Genomic DNA, 21,191 nt, shown 5'->3' with positions numbered 1-21,191 from the left:
GTCATAGTTTAGCACCAAAAAGTACAGAGCGGTTGGAAATAGTGAGACCATCAGCTATTATGGTATGGGAAATGTGAACAGGTTTTTGGTTTGTACACAGATTTTTGAAAAAAAAAATCTGACACCATCCCTGAACAAGAATGGCTTCGAAAGTATGCGGTTGTCGAATGGTCGATACAGACGTGAAAAAAGACTGATGATACGAAATCCGCGGAAAAATCAGCTAAATAACGAATGAGTTCAAACATTTTCCATTACAACTTAAGTCTGAACCAGAATTGATGGCTTAAAGTTAGATTGGCGTTGTTCTTATGTATGTACGATGTTTGAAAGTGCGATCGATACGAAAGTAAGCAGTAATACAAATTTTACATACTTTCGAACGTATCGCATACGGTAAATGCGTAATAAGAATAATGTACGATTCAGACGATCTGGCTTTTTCCGTCACAGTCAACCTCCGTCACCGTCACCGTCAAGATTAATTACACGCATTCTTATGGAGCCATTCACACGTAACGTCACCGTCACGGAGCGTCTTGACGGACGTGAGCGTGTAATTTTGACAGAAGCTGACGTTCCGGTGACGGTGATGATGGAAGCCGGATCGTCTGAATCGTACATAAGGCTGATTACCCCTAAGGTGGGACTCGAACACGTATACTGATAAAAATTTGCACGATCGATTCATATGTAATCAGCACTCAATTTAATATGCTTTTTCATTTCAATACATAACCAAAGCGAATTGCTTTAAGATTTCATGTGCAAGTTCACTAAGTTACAAGATTAGAATATATTTCACTTAGCGTCGATGTGTTTTTCCTTTGTATGTAATGTGTTTTGCTATTGAAACATCAATCATTTTCTGGTGCAAATGAGTACTGCACAAATGTTGTGCAAAACACTTGATTCGGTCAACTGTGTTTCAATTGCAATCTATGTGAAAAACAATGTGACGTTCAAATGAAATACGCATATAGAATCTAGAGGTAACAATATATCTTATTGTTTTAATATGCATTTCAGTTAAGTGTGGCACGTTTTCCACTAAATATGAACAGTTTTTACGCTCATGTTATGAGTTGAATGTATATGTTCATGAATTTCATGTGTTCGTCAAGTAGTGACAGTTCAAATGCTATGTAGCTATTCCATTCCAAGAAAAATCTTGTTGCACTAAAACTATTCTGAATGTGAAACACAAGTTTCGTTGAATGTTTCAAAATGACCTATAGGTTAGTGACAGTTTTTCTTTGTTTACTTGCCTTTCCATTAATTACTAAGGCTCATCAACATCTACGTCTCTACGCGCCTTATGAAATGATAGCTCAAGCCTTTGACTTTCGGTCAGTACTAGAAAACCAATGAAAATGAAATTCCCAAAGTAAAGTAAACAAATAGAAACTGTATTTTGAAAAAAGCGGAGGATTCATAAAACAAATTGAAGAGTTTCAATACATGTTCAAAATTTTTCATCAATACTTCATTAAAAAAATTTGTATGCTTATTTCATGAGCTTCTGCATTTATGAAATTTGTAAATAGAGTTAGTTTTTTTCCACAGAATTGATCAGGTGCTGTCACTTACAGTCAGTGGTACTTTCATGAGATGTCGTTCCAATCGATATAATAGGACACTAACGTAGTTTGGGTAAATCCTCATTTCGTGCAACCGAGTAGCAATGGGTGTATTATTCAGTTCAGCTGTTCCCAACAATAAAAAAAACCTCAAATGTACTCTTTTTTTCCTTCAAAACCTCGAAAAAGACGTCACAGACAATCTTACCCTAGCAATTTCAAAGTCAACTGTCTAAAAGTGTGAAAAATGGATAATACGAAAGTCTCTAGCTTCCAACTAAACACTTAACAGACAGATGGACGGAAAAGGGTGTAAAATAAGAATGCTTCTATCTATAACTAGACGGTTTAGCTATGCTTATCCTCTTTCCGTACTATGTCTATGCACTATAAAAACGTAGGTAGAAAGTGATTAAAAGAGAGTGAAACAACGGTACACGGGAAAAAAAGAACGAGAGTTATAGAAACAACACTGCACTAAGTTGTCACGACTATGCTATGTGGGTAGACATTACAGATATGAATCTTATGGGTGGCGTTTCAGGGCAATGAGCGGTGGCGACATCATGGAGAGAAAGATGAATTAAAGTGAAAGCTGCTCGAAACAAAACGTTTATTTTTTTCTCTCGCTGGTTGCTTGGATGGTTGGTGAGCCGAAGCTACCACGGTTGCCAATCATCATTCGGTCTATGATTTTTTTATCCTCCATCCATCTTTTCACTCATGACGGCCGTGTTTCAAGTTCCTCAACTGTTGGCTGGGCTTTTTCAAGTCAGCTCTCTGTAGCTGCTGTTGAGTCCTTGCCAACCCGTGATGGTTGGATCTCTCTAACGTGTATTTGCCACCGGAAATGAAAACGGGTACTGTTGAGGGAGGGCTAGTACAAAACATTGAAGAGATGTTTGTACTACTTGTTCATGCTTTACATTGGCTTTTACTCATGCTTTTAAGTTTAAGGACATGTGAAAGGGGTTTCGTATGCGTGGTTTAGTTCTGTGTGCTATCGTGTGCGCTTTCGTTATGTCTTTTCACTGAGTGTTCCCCTGTTTTCGTGTACCAAAGGATGCGAGAAATTGTCCATAAAGGTAACCGACAGTGTATTAAAGTAGGGAACGAAAACAAAAATGAATGGAAATTAAGATACCAACTACTAGAAAAACAGAAAAACGAAATGTTTAGACAACGCCTACATCTAGAAAAAAAAAACAAAGCGAAACCACACTTACTTGGTCTTGGTCTGCGTTCTGGTTGAGACGGTGTCGTAGCAGTGGTAGGCGTCTTCTTACTGTGCGCTTTGGCAGCCGAAGCAGCTGTAGAGGCAGTGGCAGTGCTACCGGAACGAATTTGTCTCTTCGGGGAACCTCCTCCGACACTGCCGACGCTCTGGTCAGTTGCAACGGTGGGTCCTACCGACTGGGACCGTCCTAAAACGGAAAGATCTTTCACATACATGAGATGACTCGTTCTACCACTGCGACCAACTAACCTTTGCTGGACATCTTCTTGGGACTGCTTTTCTGCGGACTTCCCTTCTGCGGACTGCCATGCCGCGACAGTGCCGTTTTCTGTGGACTTCCCCGCTGAGGGCTATCTCCCTTCGATCGTGGCATGGCTGGCATTAGTTTCTCCCGAGTGGGCGACGGTAACAGGGCACCTTCTTCCATATCCGGTCCCGTGGTACGCTCCAAATGGTGCCGGATGTTGTCCTTACGGCTACGGGCGAACGCCAATCCATCCGGCAGGGTTCGGTTGATTTCGACCGGACGGGCACTGCCGGGAATTCGGCCACGGGCATGCGGTTTCGTTGGAGAACTTTTCTTGTTGTTTTCCTTCTCCTTTTCCTCCTTGGTGATTGGTCTGTGAAGATTCATAAATTTAGATTTATCATTGACGAAACTAGTGTAATTATACATTTTGCTTCCATGATCATTAAATTAGTTTGCAAAGGACTACTGTCGAAACACACCGCTTAAAAACATGAAAATTCAGATAAACTAGCCTTTCTTCAAATCACTTCCTATATCCCCTCATTAATGTCGTTGTCGTTCGAAACCAAACTTAACCAAATTTTCCTCCCTAACTGCTGCCAATTAGATCGTTTAAATTCAGTTTAGAACCTAGTTTCAACGTCATTAATCTGACATTCGGGTCTCATTCCCGAACCCAACTTAGTTCCTTGGAAAATGTTTTCTGAAGAAACTGCCCAGGGTCCTTTTCAGGTTTCTCAAGCAAAAACGACACAAGATTCTTTAAATCCACAGACATCTACAAAAAAAAACATTCCGGTTGTCGTCATAAGCCTGTGCACTAATATTGTAAGGAAATAAACATTCCCTCAATGAAAAAAAAATTATCTTCCACCGGTGCTTAGGAAAGTCACAAACAGCTAGACTTTTTTTTAAATTCGATTGAAACGGTTTTAACTTTATGGTCTTCTGCCTCTCAAATCAGGTGAGCTTTCTGACCCTACGGTAGGGGCTAAGAATGGAACCCAGATAGACATAGATCTTATTAATAGCGTTATGCCCTGTCCCATGTCAAAAGATATTTATGTGAATTAATACGACTGATTTATAAACAAGATTTTATTGGGTTGCACACAAAAATTTGATTTAGCTATTCGATATTTCTTAACTAAAACATACGATTAACATCAGAAGTAACCGACTTTTCTGTAGAAAAATTCCATTTCACAAAAATTACACTCTACTCGCAATTTTCGCATAATTCTCTAAAAATATACAATTGATGCGATAAATCTGAATAGTCACTGAGTTCGGTAAAAAAAGCTCATGTCATCGGAATAGTGAAGTTGACTTTCAATTACCGAGCTTCGCAAAATACAAGTAATGAAAACTATCAAACATAAAGTATTTAGTAAATATCAAAAGCATGAAATTCAACTCATCAAATTGAAGAATTAATTTATTGCGTGTTAAATAACATTCTCAGAAAACCCAATAGCAATGAAATCGTATTCACGAACAGTCCTAAAATTCTTCACTCTGAGAAGTGAACTGAAAAAATTGAAATGAGCCAACATATCCGAGTTCGTTCGAGTTATTTTACTTCATAAGATCCGAAAAACTTTTTAAATTGTCAGTTTTAACTAACAATATTTGATATTATTTTAAAAAAATTTCGAACCATGCATTACAAGATATCATTGATTTTGCAAAACTGTTCGATAATTTTTTGACAATTCAACAAAATCTTCATTACGAACGTTCAGTAGTCGATTCAATTACCGAACTGATTTACAAACGGCCAGCAGTTGGGAATTCGATTAAAAATTACCGAATTCCGCAAACACGTTTGGAAAACTCGGATTTTCGGCGAAAACAATTTGACACACCGAAATTTTGTGACTTAGCCAAGTAGATAAGTTTTATTAAAATTACTTATTGTAATCATTTTAAAAATTTCAATATTATTATCGTTTATGTAGCCCCGGTTTTAACTTATTTAGTTGGTATTGGATTTTTTTTATTAATTTCTTCGGGTTGGATGTTTGCGTCTTTTTCTGTTTTTCGTTGGTGTTGGAATTTCGTTTACCTCATTTGACGTCTTTGTTCGCCGATAGGCATGGATGGCTTTTATCCACCCATCTGACACCGGTATGTGAGCACCAGCCATTTGAAAGTATACCGATTACGTCGAGCCCCTCGCGTTTCGAGCCCCAAACATTGCAATGTTTTGATATTCATCGCGACTCTTAAATTGTGAAAATTATCTCCACTTGATGTCCCAAAACACTGTCTGCTGTATTTTAGGTAAACCGACCAGTTATTGTGAGAGAGTCGACCCAAAATTTACTAATTTTCGTGCACTAAACAAGGTAAACGCGTAGAACAAAAGTATTACTGTTTGTTTGTTTACGTTGCAATCAGCTGATTTTGAAGTCCCGATTTTGATCTCATCAAGATGGCGTCGTGACAGGGGGCCGCTTTTATCGTATCAAAGAACGTTCGCTGGCAACTCTTCAACGATTGAATCAGTGCCATCAAAGAGAGTTGGAAATCATCGCAACAACAAAACCCCAGCATGGCTCATTTAACATAGAATCGACACCAGTGCGAGAGCGAATTTCTCTCGATGACATTTCTGAGAATCAAAGGTTAGCACGCTGCTGTGGGGATCTTCTCTGAAACAACAAACGGTCGCTTATTCTCGTTTCGCGATCCGATTCTGTACAGGCAGTTGATAATTGCGATAGAATCAATTTACTATTGCCGCTTATTCTAACTATGTGCATATAACCTTTGCATAAGTTGTGTCTATGAAAATGTATGTGAATGCTCCACACAAGGGTTTTGAAATATTGCAACCTAGTATGAGAATCATCAAGTTGAATCATCGACTCGATTTTCTGCGATAATTGTCAACTTGCGATTCTCTCTTGGGAAATTTCACACAGCAACGATCATTATCAGACTGTAATTTTTTTTAAGGGCCGTGAAATACTCAGAGTATGAAGTGGAGCGAAGGAATGTAGAAAAATTCTCTCGCGGTTCATGCATTGAGAGACTCGAGTTCTTGCAGCATCTTCTACCGGATTGAAAATGTTGTGTACAATATAGATAGCAATATAGCAGCTTCTGTCAAATTTTCGGCAATCACCAACACTACCGATAGGTCTGTGTGATATTGGCTCTGGACCGCATCCCTTGGTGATTTTAACATATTTCATATGGAACAGACAATCAAGCTGCTTTAGATAAAAGGTGAACAATTCATCGACGTTTTCATTTAGTATTCTTTGAAATATCAATACTAAAATATTGAATTTATCGGTTCGTTTGTTAGTTAGCATTGATTGTATCAAACTGTTCGGTTGTTTTTTATACGCTTTTGACGTTTTTGAGCAGAAATGAAATGTCTACGGAATTATTTGATAAATTTTGTATCCTTTGGCAACCCCGGATTCTGTGAAAGACATTTATACAGATTTATCTGTATTGTAGATTTTTCCATGTATAAGCAAAGTTTTGGCATTACATTCCTTTTGTGGAATTTGACCTTTCTGTCGATACTTAGCGTACAGAATCATTGCATGGCTAGTACTACGATCCCACTGACACTATGAATCTTTCCAGGTCGGGGCTCGAACATATGACAACTGACTTGTAAGACCAGCGCCGTATGCATTGAACCACCAAACCATTGACTTTTGCATGTGCATACAAACTCAATACAGAATAAAGATTTTATACAGATCTCCTGAATAAAATACGGATTTCACAAAAAGTCGTAAAGAAAAAAATAAATTTTCTTTCAGAGCTATCTTTTAGTATTTGATCGTAGTGGCAAAATAAATGTTTATAAATCAATGAACAAGTAACAAATCATCAAAACTAAAACACATTTATAGTATAATTTGAAACTGATTACACTGATATTCAAGGAAGTCTTTGCATCATGAAACTTCATTGCTAGACTGAGAGTTGTATGGCCTAGCTTGAGCTGTTTACTTACGGAGTTAACATTTTCAACCCAAATAAGTATATGGAAATGAAATTCAATTGTTATTGAATAAATATATTTAAATTTTCGTCGATGTAGATTCTAGTAAACGCAGCTGTGAACCACGCAGAATGAATGCTCATTAAATCTCTCATTCTATACTCATAATCTTTTGGGATAAGATTTTTAATACATGATAGATATCTGGCATCTCTGGTCGTTTTTATTTCAGCTAAGTTGAACACAATTCTTCAACTATATGTAAAGACGATTAGTTCAATTCCAATTCTGCACAGCGTTTTGACCGATTAGTAACCTTTTCCGTCACGAGATGGTGTAACTGTGACTGCTTTTTCGATTAGTTTTGGATCCCCTTCAGTGATCAATATTGATATATAATATATTAGATAAAATCAGACCCTGTCAGCTCGGAGCGACATCAATCTTCAGTTCAGCAACGCCATCGCACATTCAACATATCATGTCAATTGTCCTGCTATTTTGGCGCGCACGAATTTGACATTTCTCTCCCCTACTTCTATGTATGAGATTCGATGCGGACTCACCTGAGGGCGACATGCTCGAAAAAAATGTTGCCAATGATTTGAAATTGGTAGCAAGTCATCAGATTTCAAATACTCCGATCTGGATGAGTCTTTGTTCAAGTTTTCAGTATGACCAACAAAAATTTTGCTCATATGTGTAGACCAATTCGACACAAGACTGATTTTTAAAAAGGACGTATTTCAAAAATTGACATTTGATCATCTTCTAGTTACTGATAAAAATATGATTATTCAAATACTAGAAAAGTACACTACAATCTTTTTTCTATGCGGGGTATACCCATTGCATACAAAAATTCTATAATTTGCTTAGAAAACCACTTTACCTGAGAAAACCGCATATAAAAGATAAATATAAGTCGCTTAGAAATACCCGCATAGTGTTTTGGCTACCTGGGCAGCCATGGCCACCAGACGGCTACCAAAATTGATTCAGTGACGGTTGTCAAATCCAATTTGACAAAACAAAGTCGCCTGTATCTAAGTTAGCCGAGCGTTTTCATCTTCTCACCTTCGCTGAAAATGTCAAAGATTTCAATGTGGAAAAATCCTGGTGGATACGGTTGTATCGTTTGAGTTGTATATTTGGCAGCGGTGAGGCAGTCGGTCACCAGAATGTCTGCCAGCCATATTTTTCCAGCTGGCAGCGTTTAGTCAGCCATCTGGCAGCTATGCGTATGCGGGTAACTGCGACATTGCGCGTGAAAATGTTACGAACTTGGAAATCGTAGTGATCCTACAACCAGAGATCAGCGAAGACATCGTTATGATTCCAATTGAACTGTCAAAAGCGGTTCCAATTTGCTTTTTTACAATTGGATCATTGTTTATCATAGAGACAGTTTTTAATTCTGGAAATCTTCTCCCTCTATAACATTTGATTCAGATTAAAAAAAATCAAAAATTCACATTGACAGAAATTAAAATCAGATTGAACTTAAGTCCATTGAAATCAATAAATTGAAAAAGATGATATATCAGAAAAGTAAAACATTCATTATCAAACTACAATATTACCGACGATACTGACAACACTTTTCCTACCACGCTGTAGTAATTTTAATTTCAACAGCTTGTGCTTCCTTATGTCATTTTCAACCAATCATGAGCTAGTCCGAAACTACGATTGGTAGTTGTCTGGTAGTTGTCGCACCCCAACACAAATGCCAGTGCGATGCCAAAATTATTGTATTTTTCTCTTCGCTGATATCGGGTTGTAGGGCCGCTAGGAAATCGGCATAAAAAATCGCATAGCTTCGAAAATTCGCATTAAAAGACGGGTGGGTAATGTCAGTTTTTTTGATATCGAAGAGTCTCTTTTCGGGACCTGGAATTGTAGAACCGAACTTTTGAGCCCAATCCTAGAACTGAAATCAATGTTGATGCTAGATTCGGGAATTGAATTCTTGAACTTGGCAACTGTATTCCAAAACTGAATTCCAAATTGTTAAACTAATCCCTGAACCTGTGTATTGGAACTGAATTCGAAACCAGGAATTATGAATTCTGGTTCGACACTGAACTCTGAACCAGAATTCTAGCACTGAACTCAGGACCTGGATTCTGATTCGCAGCTGAATTTTATTTACGGAACTCCGGTCCAGGATTCCGTTTTTCAGATTCGGATCCAGAATTCAGCTCAGAAATTCTGTTCTACAATCGAAATCCGGAATTTAGCTTAAAAATCTTCCGAATCTAATTCCACTTCATGAAATTGTAGAACTGATTTTTTGAACCAAATGTTAGACTTGCATTCTGATCTAGAAGTCCGAACCTGGACTGATTTCTGTTCCCGAACTTCAGGCTGAGAATTGTGAATCTGAATTCTACACACTTAGAAAAAACCTTGTGATTTTACATCTTATTAGATGCACATAATTGGAGCGTCACAGCTCACGCAAATTGACGTGGAAGATCATTCAATATTGTGTCTTAAATTCCATAACATGAAATTCAATGAAATGAAAAAAATGAAAACTGATTGCGACCGCCGCGCGGCTTGAACCGAGAATCTTTGGATCACAAAGTACGTCTGTTAATCGACTGAGCCACAGAAGCACAGTAGAATTCATGCTAATCTATTATTACAAATGAAATTTTCCGTCGTTTGGCAAATTAGGTCTTCATAAATTACATTATATGAGGGATTAAGTCACCTGATCTCAGATCCAGGATTCGAGTAAAAACAAACCCGGCTTAGAATCAAGTTCTGAAATTTGGCTACAGTTTCACAATTCTGGTACTCGATTTATGATTTATGATCTTTATTTCAATAACAATTCACATATTGCTCGGTATCAATCCGTTCATCGATTTAGTATAACCACAATCAACCTCTGGCACAAGTCTGAACGTCTACTAGTGCAGCAGTAACGATCCTCTGAACCCATTAGAGCGACATCACAGCGAAATGAAGTGTGAATAAACAGGTAAAACACTTACCTCACGCTGGAGGCAAGCGAAAGGGCACTCAGGGAGCTTCTTCTGGACACCTGGTCCCACAGCTCCTGCTGCTTGGTAAACAACTCCGGGTTCATTTCCACGCCCCATCCACGGTTCTGTCGTGGGCAACGTGACAGCAGCGGAAAACGATTGAACGGGGTAAATAATTACACCGAACCGGTTGAATGAAACAGGAAATACCCACCCTGTACTCTCCTGCTTTTTTTCTCAGCTCCAGCACTTCCTTGTACCAGGCGCTGTCCTGTGCCGCATCGCCCCGTACACCGATGCCACCGTCCAGTTCCGGTTCGAAACCGTACCGTTCCTTTTCCGTCTTGTAAGCTTTCAACTTATGCTCCACGACGGTGGCCATGTCGCGTCTGAAAAGCACAAATCAGGTCAAACGAAAGCGACGCATTAAAGTAAATGAATACATCATTCCCCTGGCAGTCTGCAACCAGGAACAAACAGAGCAAAACATTTTAAAGAAAACGGTTGGATAATGAGGTAACTGTCTGCACTGTGAAAACATCTTACGATAAATAGTATGTAGAAAAAAAGAGCAAAATAAAGGAACATCTCACTGAAAGTTTCCGCGTGATATTTTCACAGCACTCACGGTTTCCTCTGCAAAAAGGGCATAATTACTTTTCGTGCTGCGGCTTATCGGCCTCGACGTCGTTCACCAGCGGTTCCAGTTCGTGAGCGTTGGCTGTAAGATCGGTGCGGAAAAAAATGGCGTACATCAAAGGCGAACGAGACGTAAAAATTGTACACATTTAAAGAAAGAAAAAACGATGAAACAAAAAGATCTGCTGAAAAATGTCAAATCTAAAGTCGTTAAATCATGTACAGAGCATGTATGTAACAGAAATGTCAGAATAATAGAGAGCAATTTTCATTTTACAGAGTTTTGTGAGCATGGCCCTGTGCTAACACTGTTCCAGCGAGCAGCTGCAATAGCTGGATACCTCGTAGAGCAGAGAGGGGAGCAGAGATTTCCCCCTTTTGCATGTTGTTAGTTGATTTCGTTAGTACTGTTCGTTTGTTTTTTTCCTTTTGTTGCTTTCCGAAAGCCTAAGGATCGCACGATACGTTCCACTACCGCATATATCCTGCTCGACCGACGAATCACATGGCGAATGGAGAACACACGCAACTCTGAAGGTATGTTTGGAATTATTCTAGAGCATAGAGCAAAGTAGTTGTTAAGGCCCACATTCATAAATGCTACACAGCAAAAATATTGTCAAATTTACAGGAGTCGCAGATCTAATTATAACTTAATTCTTTAAAATAATTTGTAAATTGACAGAATTTTACAATAATGATTCAAATATGTGACAAAAAATACCCAGCCTTTCAAGCAGTCGTCTAACATGTAAGTTTAATCATTTGAAAATATGTCAGAATGCATTAAATATGCGTCAGATCAACAGTAAAAATGAGTCGTTTTTTGTGCAAGAATATGTCGGTCTCAGAAGATGTAAATGTACATTTTTTCTAAGTATTTAAAACTCATTTAACCTACAATTTCAATATTGAAAGGGCGTGTTTCGGCTGAATTTGGCATCTTGCCATTGCGAAAAAAAGTCATGGACAAGAATGATACTCTATTCTAAATAAACGTTATTTTTCGCACAATAAATTAAGATCAACATTACCACCTCAGAGTAAAAACTTTTTTTAGTTTTTATAGGAAATCGTTAAAAAGGTGAGGTAATTAAAAATTATCCTACCGATTTGACAGCTCTTGCTAAAAGTATTGGCACATTGTCGCAAAGCTGATTTACCGGTAGCGACACCTGCCAATGAAAAATGGAACCAAAAAAAGGAGGATACTTTCGGAAATTTTCCTATCGGCAGTAGTGATTTGCAACATTTTTATCGTTTATTCAATAGTACAAATAGTTATCAGCAATTAAAGTACACTCGGAGTAGAAGAAAATCGATTTCAAAATGATTACTACTACTTCTTTTATGGCGTTTTCGTTTTTAATTTGTACTACACCGGTGCAGTGCTACACTGAGGCATGAATAAACGAACAAAAATGACAAAAACATAAACAGTAACCATTGACTACAATAAACGATTCCATTGCACAGAGCTACACCAAACTTTTGATGAGTGCTACACCAGTGGTATCGGTGCAGAAAAAGTGTAGCACTGGTGTAGTGCAATTGGTAAAAACGAACGGTTTCAGTGCAGCTTTCGCTACACCAGTGTAGTGCAATTTAAAAACGAAAACGACATTAGTGTAAACTGCGTTTAAACATGGAAAATCTTCAGAAATGTGTGAAATTGGGTAAGGTTAGGTTTTTTCGGATCAACATTTTTTTAATCAGAAACCAGTGTAATGTTGATTTCTCGAGTACTAGAATGTATGGCGATCGAGTACTATTTATTTTGGATACCTTATTTGTTATTTCCTGGCATTTGAAAAATGGTATCAAACAAAGTTTAATGCTCCATTCTGAATAAACGGTAGATTTCGCATAATGAATTAAGATTACCACCTCAGAGTAAAAACTTTTTCTTCAACTTCTACTATGATTTTTCAAACGAATTTGCCCGTTTTTATAAGAAATCGTTGAGAAGGTGGAGTAATTAAAAATTTTCTTACCGATTCAACAGCTCTTGCTGAATGTATCATCTCTAAGCAAGCAGCGCCTCTACATTTCAGTTTACAGCAACTTACAACAACTGTTGAACTCCTGGGCAGAGATGTCAGGTAAAATTTTTAAGTTTGCATATTAGAAATCTTCCACAACAAGTGTTAAATTTTATGACGAGTATGACGAGAAAAACCATACAAGATGCCCGACGCCATTTTAAAAGTCTGTAAATTGGACTTTTTTTTTTCTTATGAATCGAATACTGACATTAAAAAATTGTTCAGTTCTGCGAGATTCCGTCGCATTCTATACCACGCTGAAAACCACAATAATTAGTTTTGCATTTAGAGGTCTTCATTCTCTGGCAACTAACAGCATTCGAGAAAAACAGTTTTCTTTACAAACTAACCGACGAACTAACTATGCTGTGGATATAACCACGGAACAGTCAGATTTCAACCAAAGGTTATTTCAATATGAGTCTGACTGATTCCGGGAGGCACATTTACAAGATGAAAATATCAATAAGGTTATGATTCCATGAATGTCGTTGCAGAAAACCAGTCGCCATGTGATCCGGATCGGTGATTCTCGTAATTCCTTTGCGATTGCATCTCAAAAAATATACCAATAATATTTAACTATACGTGAGATGGTTTATGAGCTACGAAAACATAGTGAGAACCTATGCGAGTATAGTTAGAAGAAGCCAGTTAATGAATGGAAATGAAATTCGAAAGAAAATTCGAATACTACGCTTTATGTTAGTGTGGAAGTTTGGTTATAGGTTTCAAGCAAGCTTAAATGACGAAACATGAGTTCAATTTTCCGAGGACACCATTCTCAAAATTGTAACTAGCGATTCGACGGTTAAGGTTCTGCTTCGCGCATCCTACGGTTTAATGCGGGTGGAACTATAAATTTAGAAATCTATGTTCTATATTCGAGTGGGTCCTGCGGGTTTTTTTTTGTTTGTTTTGTTTTGGTTGCATGGAAAGAAGAGTGGTCTCTCTCGCGCACCTTCTCGCTCGTTCGTGGTTCGTTTTTTATGCACGGTGGGCACTGTCTGGTTGGCGGCGGTGGCGGCCGCCTGGGCCGCCTTGATTGCACCCATCGAGAGGGACTTTCGCGGTGGCTCGATTACCGAATCCACACCATCCGGGACCACCTTGAGCGCTCTGCGCACGTGGGGCCACACGAACTGCAGTCGATACTCTGTGCTCAATTTGCTAATAGTTTTTCTGAATAGGCCACTAGACTCACCCGCCTGGAAAGAAAGCAGCAAAAAAAAGAGATGGAAGAGAGAAAAAAATGAGAGAAAGAGAACAATCGAGATGGCGTTAGTATCGTTTCGCTAGATGAAAAGGCATGTTAATAATTTATTGTTTTTGATAAAGTTATTTAGGAAATTTTCGAGAACGCAGATAAAGGATATTGCGGCTTTTGATTATTGGTCTCAAATTTAGTCAAATTTTTCGGTAGAGAATTACAAAAAACAATTTTTTTTCAGAATATTAAAGTAAACTTCTTTGTCGAGATCGAAACAAACAAAAGCACTAACGATTCAAATTCCACGGTACGTCATTAATCGTAAACTAGTAACTCTTTTCCGTTTCTTCGATTTTTCGTATGTAATTTCATTTCTTCTTGTTCGTCTTCAGTTCTTCAATGCTTTAGCACTTTCAATTGAAATTTCAATTTGGATTTCACTCTGGATTTTTTACCAATAAATAAATACATTTTAAGGCTTCGGTGTTACACTTTTTTTAATGTAAAAAATCACAATTTTTGAATTTCTTTAAAAAATTTAAATTTTTAAGATTTTATAAGAAAAAAAACTGGGTCCTATGAGCTTCCACCGCCTTTACTTTCCTTGATACTTCATTTTTTCCATAAACTGTTTCTTTTCAATTTTTCAATCTTTCTAGTTTTCGTTTGCATTTCTTTTTACTGTTTCGCTATCTTCATGTTTTGCTTTTTCGTTTTCCGTTTCTCCAAATTCTGTTCTTGAGACCTGGGACATGAGACCGGAAACCTGAGACCAGAGACCTGAAACCTGAAACCTGAGACCTGAGACCTGAGACATGAAACCTGAGACCTGAGACCTGAGACCTGAAACCTGAGAGTTAGGACCTGAGACTTGAGACCTGAGACCTGAGACCTGAGACCAGAGACCAAAGACCAGAGACCAGAGACCAGAGACCAGAGACCAGAGACCAGAGACCAGAGACCAGAGACCAGAGACCAGAGACCAGAGACCAGAGACTAGAGACCAGAGACCAGAGACCAGAGACCAGAGACCAGAGACCAGAGACCAGAGACCAGAGACCAGAGACCAGAGACCAGAGACCAGAGATCAGAGACCAGAGACCAGAGACCAGAGACCAGAGACCAGAGACCAGAGACCTGAGACCTGAGACCTGAGATCTGAGACCTGAGACCTGAGACCTGAGACCTGAGACCTGAGACCTGAGACCTGAGACCTGAGACCTGAGAGCTGAGACCTGAGACCTGAGACCTGAGACCTGAGACCTGAGACCTGAGACCGGAGACCTGAGACCTGAGACCTGAGACCTGAGACCTGAGACCTGAGACCTGAGACCTGAGACCTGAGACCTGAGACCTGAGACCTGAGACCTGAGACCTGATATCTGACACCTGAGACGTGAAACCTGAGAGTTAGGACCTGAGACTTGAGACCTGAGACCAGAGACCTGAAACCAGAAACCTGAAACCAGAGAGTTAGGACCTGGGCCTGCGACATGCATCCCGGAACCCTTGTACTGGGTCTATGACTGGTACTGGGACTTGGGCTGAAATTGGTATTTTTATTCTACGTTTTAACCAACTGTACTAGCACATGTACACTGGAGACTACTCATTATTTGTTCACATGGTGAGAATTTTGGAACAAATAAAACTACAAAAACTACAGATCTGGTCTGGAATTTGCAGCTGGGTGCACTAAATATATTGATTTCAAGACAATCACCTTACTTTCTTTAATTTTATATGCAAAAATTATTATTGGTCAAACCGCCGCAATATCCTTCATTTGCAAAGTCTTTGTAGAAAACAGTAACACTTATTCGAGCACCAAGTTTTGCCATGTATCCTACAGTACTCGGCTACTAGGAAGTGCTCGAACTAAAGATGCGAAATTTTCGAAAAAGAATTAAAAAAATCAAATTGAAATTTAAATAAAATTCAAGTAAAACTAAAAATACGAAATAACTTCTCGTGGGACTATTTTTTCATCATTGAGCTAACAAATACCGAAATTACAACACCGAAAGCAGCTTCCAAAACCCAGAATGATTGATGGGTGAACGTGTAAATGTACACCACATTCCACAGGGAATGCGCAATCCATACAGTGCTTGAACGATTTATTATTTTTCTGTACAATTGTGCACCAGAATTTGTGAACTAACTGTTGCTACCGTTGTTACAGTGTTAATGTTTGTTTGTTTGTTTGTATCGTGACAGCGTGTATGATTGCGCATGGTTATGTTGTGTTTTGTGTGTATGGGAGTTTGTCTGGTTCATCGTTTCACAGTGTACAGCAGCAGACTGTTCAATGAACAAGGAAAGCGGTCCAACGTTACCTGTTCCTGCGCCTTGCTCTCGACCGAGACCGGCTCGTGCGTTCCGTTAGCGATTCCGGTTCCGGTCGGAAGCCGTCCGTTAGCGACACCTGGCGGTCCTTCCGATTTACTGCGACGGGAAGGGGTTCCACGCTCTTCAGACTGTAATTAAAATGAATACATTGTTTTTCTCGTGGTAGGCGGCAGGGTGGGATTATTTTGTTGTTTTTTTTCTCAATTGGTTGGACATTTTTTGTTCGATCCGTTCGGACCGAGGATTTATCCGAACCCAATGGATCGGATTCATTCGGTTCGTGGTTTTGGTACTGTAAAATCAACGCAAATTAGAATACAAACCGAACTGAGAATGTAGCTAGAACTGAACTTGGATTGAACTAGACTGTGATTGTTAGAAGTTTAATTGGTAGCGTCTGTATGATTTTTCAATGTAAAACTACATGAATGAATATTAGAAAAATGATGAGCAGAAAAATGATTGAAGCATATGTGAACCGAATGTTTAAGTTGTGACTTGGCATGCTTAGTTGTTAGCAATTTTCAATTTATAATATAGATATGACGACATGAAAGATTAAACGAAACTTTATAAGTCATTCCATGAGACTTTTGTAATACTATTCTGTTCATTTCTTTTTGATACCGCAGTCAGAGTGAACGCGAGAGTTGAGTCGAGCTGGTAGCTGACATTAAAATGTGACAGGCGAAAAATGAACTCTCAGCAAGTAAAAGCAATACCTGTCAGAATGGATACAAACCCAAGCCGCTTCTACTGCTTTGATTTGCTGCAAGTTGGCTCTGCTCAGCTTCTCACTTCCACTTTGACAGCGCCCTGTTTCACGATAGACTTGCTAATTCGAGTTGACTTTTTTTTTCAAAAGACCGCATTAAAAAGTGAAATTTTTTCCTTGTTTTAAAGTAAACCGAAAATTACCATTCATTGTTGAATACTGAATTAAAGAACTTGCTTGAAAACGTCCGAGTTATAGACAAACGTGAAAGTATACAAAGAAATACTGTCACTTTCTGATGCAATGTCCGAAAAAATCAGCAAGAACTGCAGCCTGGCTTTTAATAATTTAATGTTAAACTCACGTCACTTAGAATGTCTTATAGATATTCATAGATACACTAATATCACAGAACTTCATGCTAACAAAAGAAAATATGAAAGAAGATTATTAAGAGGAAAGAATATGCTAAGTATGAGATATAGAACAACAGTTTTATATATATTTCCTACAATTCGTATAACAGTGATTACACTTTAATCTGTTCCTATTGTTTGGGATACATCTACTTACAATCAGTTCAAATTGTTTGGATTTGATTAGAGGTTTCACTTCAAAATAACGTATTCATTTTAATTGACATCTGAGATGGAATCGGACCGTGTTAGAACGATTAAGTAAAATCAAACTAACTACACAATAACAACAGTATATTCAAGGAAAATATTTATTTAGGAAGTTAGCTTTTAAAACTACGAAATCAGCTCTATACTCTAACGGTTTTGTTTAAAAAGAAAAAGAATTGTGCATCTATACGAGTGTTAGTGTTTCGTGAATCGGTATGCTTAAATTACGCAGCTAACGTGCTAGATATATGGATACGTCAATACGTAAAACTGTTAACTGTCACTTGACTGAAATTTACACAGTTAACCAATCCAAAAAGAAACGTTCAACACACCGAGTTGAGTGAATTACGACCATCTAGTGCTATTGCAAAAGAATATCAAAATAATTAACGGATGAAACTTTCAAACAAACTGATAAACCGTCTATGATCAATAATTGTTTCTACAAGTGCGTGTTTAATAAAATATGCGTTCGAACTTTGATTCAACATTAATATGCACAATAATCTGTGTGTTTTTGGCATACTATCTTCAATTTATTCAAGACACTGTTGACGTAGGACTACACAACTACTGTCAAAATCATTGTATTCATTTTTGCTTCGAATATTTAAGCAACTATGTTCCACATTAGGTTCGGGTTCAGAAAAAAATTTGTAGAGTACGGGTGATGATTTTTTCATTTCAAACGGGCACGGATCGGTTTAATTTATTATCGGCTACAAGTCCCGTAGCCGGTATGGAAGAAAAATTGTTCGCAAGTCGTTGTCGGGCTCGGGTTGAAGAAATTTCATACCCGACCATGTCTATTCCACATATACTCATTTGTATTTATGCGAAATACACTTCTGCCCATTCGAAAACAACTCAATGAGAATGATCCGAATCATCTAACATTTTTCTCGAATACGGTGATCGTATATGTTTTCTTATTCCATGGAATAAAATTTCGGTTAGATATAACGTTTTGTTTCATCTTCCATCCACCGTTTTACGAGTGTTTCACAGGTTCCGCTTTTCCGTGGGCAAGCTAATAATTGTAAATTAAATATTAACCACCCATGAAATATTTTAATCTTGAACGCTAATAATAGAATAAATTTTTTTGCGCACTTTATACTTGATTGGACTCCTGCGAGAAAATTATTTGCATAGTCCGTTTCCCGCAGTACTCACATTTAATTAGGCCCAGTATGTGAAAACCAGTGATGCCACGTTTGCAGATTTATCTCTGAATTTACATATTTCTCGGTTGATTTTTCATTAGGGCGTATAAGCAAGTGACAGCTTCTCTTTGTTTACTTTCTCTTCTATTAATTACCAAGCGGTTTCCACGTTTATCACTCAACTCTTTGCATAAAATGATGCCCGAAACTTTCGACTTTCAAACAGAGTAGTGAAGTCAAAGACAATCTTTTTAATCACATCACAATAATGGAAAGAGAGAGTGATTAAAGAGGAACTGTCACTTGCTGGTACGCCCTAATGAAAAATCAACCGAGATTGCTGATTTACGCTGCAGATATTTATACACCTGCAGATTTTGAAGAATTTTATTTATTATGAAATGATAAATGGACATTTTTGAAATTTATGTTTCGAACATTTGACGTTCATTTTTGCTCGCTAAAAAGCATTTTGTACACTACCTAAGAATTTCCCAAATTAAAATAAAGCAGCACCCAACTTCACTTCTTCGAGTTTGATACTGCAAAGTTCAAAGTAGAGATGGGCAATTCGCTCCTGAGCTGTTCCAGTGAATCGAATCATTGAAGTGAGCTGACAGCTCACAGCTCTTTTCAAAAGAACCGCAGCTCACCAGCTCACTCATTTGCTACCCAGTTTACTGCATTATGACAAAGGGAACACTCGGCTCTTTAAGAGATTCAATGTAGTCGACATCAATTAAAGATAAATTAATTCGCATTGCATACATTGCATCATAGAAATCTATGATTCAATTTCGATCATGCATATGAAAGAAAATCGGTTCATAAGAAAAATAGCGCACAAAATGAACCTTAAGTTCAAACTAAAAGAGTTGATGAGCTGATACATAGAATCGATTCATTTTGGTGAGCTGATCGGTTCGGAGCTGTTTTGCACGCCTCTAGTTCAAAGATCACAGAAGAATTGGCTGGATTTATCGAGACGCTGCCGTTCTTTTTTTTATTTTTTCAGCCCTCTGGTAGGCGGCATTCTCATAGCGGTAAACATCTTCCCTCAAAAAGCAAAACAACTAAGAACAAATGCTACCAAAAAAGTTTCGATATTACTAGTTAAATGTTTATTCAGCATCTTTTATCAAACCAATCCACATAATTATCAGAATAATCAGAATTTTTTCATAAAGTAAAAAAAATTAAACAACTTAAAATATTGGATTGTTTATTTGCCACATTTTATGCGTTGCATAATTTACCATTTTTTTTATATTTATAACTTTCAGATTAAAATTTCAAAACTTTGCTTTTGCAGCTACAGCAAAAACGCTGCACTTTTTTTTTATGGGGGAAGTATTATTGAAGAATCCAGCCAACTCTTCTGCGATGCTCAAGTGGCGAGCTTTGAACTAAGGTAATTTGGTACTAATTTTTAGATTTTATGCTTTTTTCCCATGAATCGAATGATTAACAAACAAAAACACGCCAAAATTTGGTAAAAAATCGATCATCAATGATTCAGTAAATTTCCGTGATATGATTGATTGATATTCATGGAGTAATCGTAAAAAGCAATATCAAATTCGAATAAGTGAGGCTGGGTCCACATGACAACACGAGAATAATGATTTATTTTTGCCCATATTGGTAAGGTTTTGCCATCTGCAATAATTCGAACTCAAATAGATTGAAAAAAAAAATCGTTCAAAATTTTTCAAAATACTAGATATGTTGAGATGAGGTTCCTCCAAAAAACGTGCTTTTAGAAATGATTTACTTGATGTTTGAAGACTACTTTAAGTTATACTTTCTACAAATAAAAGTACTTAACACATGGATCAATAAGTCCCGAGATTAACAATGGAAACAACATTTTTTTTGCAAAATTTTTTTTTATTCATCAACATAATCACCTTTTAGGGTGATACAATGGTTCCAACGTTTTTTTTTCGATAAACTGCTTTTTGAATCATCGACTCGTTGCTGTTTTTGTTCCATCGAAAGCAATCGCGGCACCCACGTGGAAAAAACCTTTTTCATGCTCAATTTTTCATGAAGGATAGTAAATACGCTTCCATATGATATCTGTGTCATCTCAGCAATCTCACGGAACTTCACTTTACGATCTTTCATTATAATTTTTGTCACTTCACTCACATTTTCTGGTGTAACGGCTTCCACAGGTCTACCCGAGCGTTCCGCGTCATTTGTGTCGGTACGACCACGTTTAAACTCGGCGAACCACCGACAAATCGTTGCTTTTGATGGACAAGAGTCCGGGTAACATTTTTCAATCCATTGTTTCGCTTGCACGGTGTTTTTACCCATTATAAAACAATGTTTTATCAAAACACGAAACTCGGTTTTTTCCATTTTTTAAACAAACTACAAAACGA

General features: G+C 37.8%; 1 protein-coding gene across 11 annotated transcripts in view; it reads right to left on the bottom strand.

Moving 5' to 3' along the window:
• Window positions 1-21,191, bottom strand: part of LOC131439702 (uncharacterized) — a 107,975-nt gene that overhangs the window by 24,666 nt on the left and 62,118 nt on the right. For 8 of the 11 annotated variants that reach the window (XM_058610995.1, XM_058611000.1, XM_058610999.1 and 5 more), the window contains 7 exons: window positions 16,276-16,416; window positions 13,688-13,934; window positions 10,700-10,763; window positions 10,257-10,431; window positions 10,052-10,167; window positions 3,067-3,437; window positions 2,807-3,019 (listed from right to left, as the gene is read on the bottom strand). In XM_058610995.1, the coding sequence (XP_058466978.1) occupies window positions 2,807-3,019; window positions 3,067-3,437; window positions 10,052-10,167; window positions 10,257-10,431; window positions 10,700-10,763; window positions 13,688-13,934; window positions 16,276-16,416 (1,327 nt within the window). The remainder of the gene's footprint in view (window positions 1-2,806; window positions 3,020-3,066; window positions 3,438-10,051; window positions 10,168-10,256; window positions 10,432-10,699; window positions 10,764-13,687; window positions 13,935-16,275; window positions 16,417-21,191) is intronic. The other 3 variants (XM_058610998.1, XM_058611001.1, XM_058611005.1) reach the window with 2 other exon arrangements.

Source organism: Malaya genurostris, chromosome 1 (assembly GCF_030247185.1).
Source record: "Malaya genurostris strain Urasoe2022 chromosome 1, Malgen_1.1, whole genome shotgun sequence".
Taxonomy (NCBI): Eukaryota; Metazoa; Arthropoda; class Insecta; order Diptera; family Culicidae; genus Malaya; species Malaya genurostris.
The sequence above is the reverse complement of the archived record's forward strand: the minus strand, read 5'-3'. Positions and strand labels throughout refer to the sequence as shown.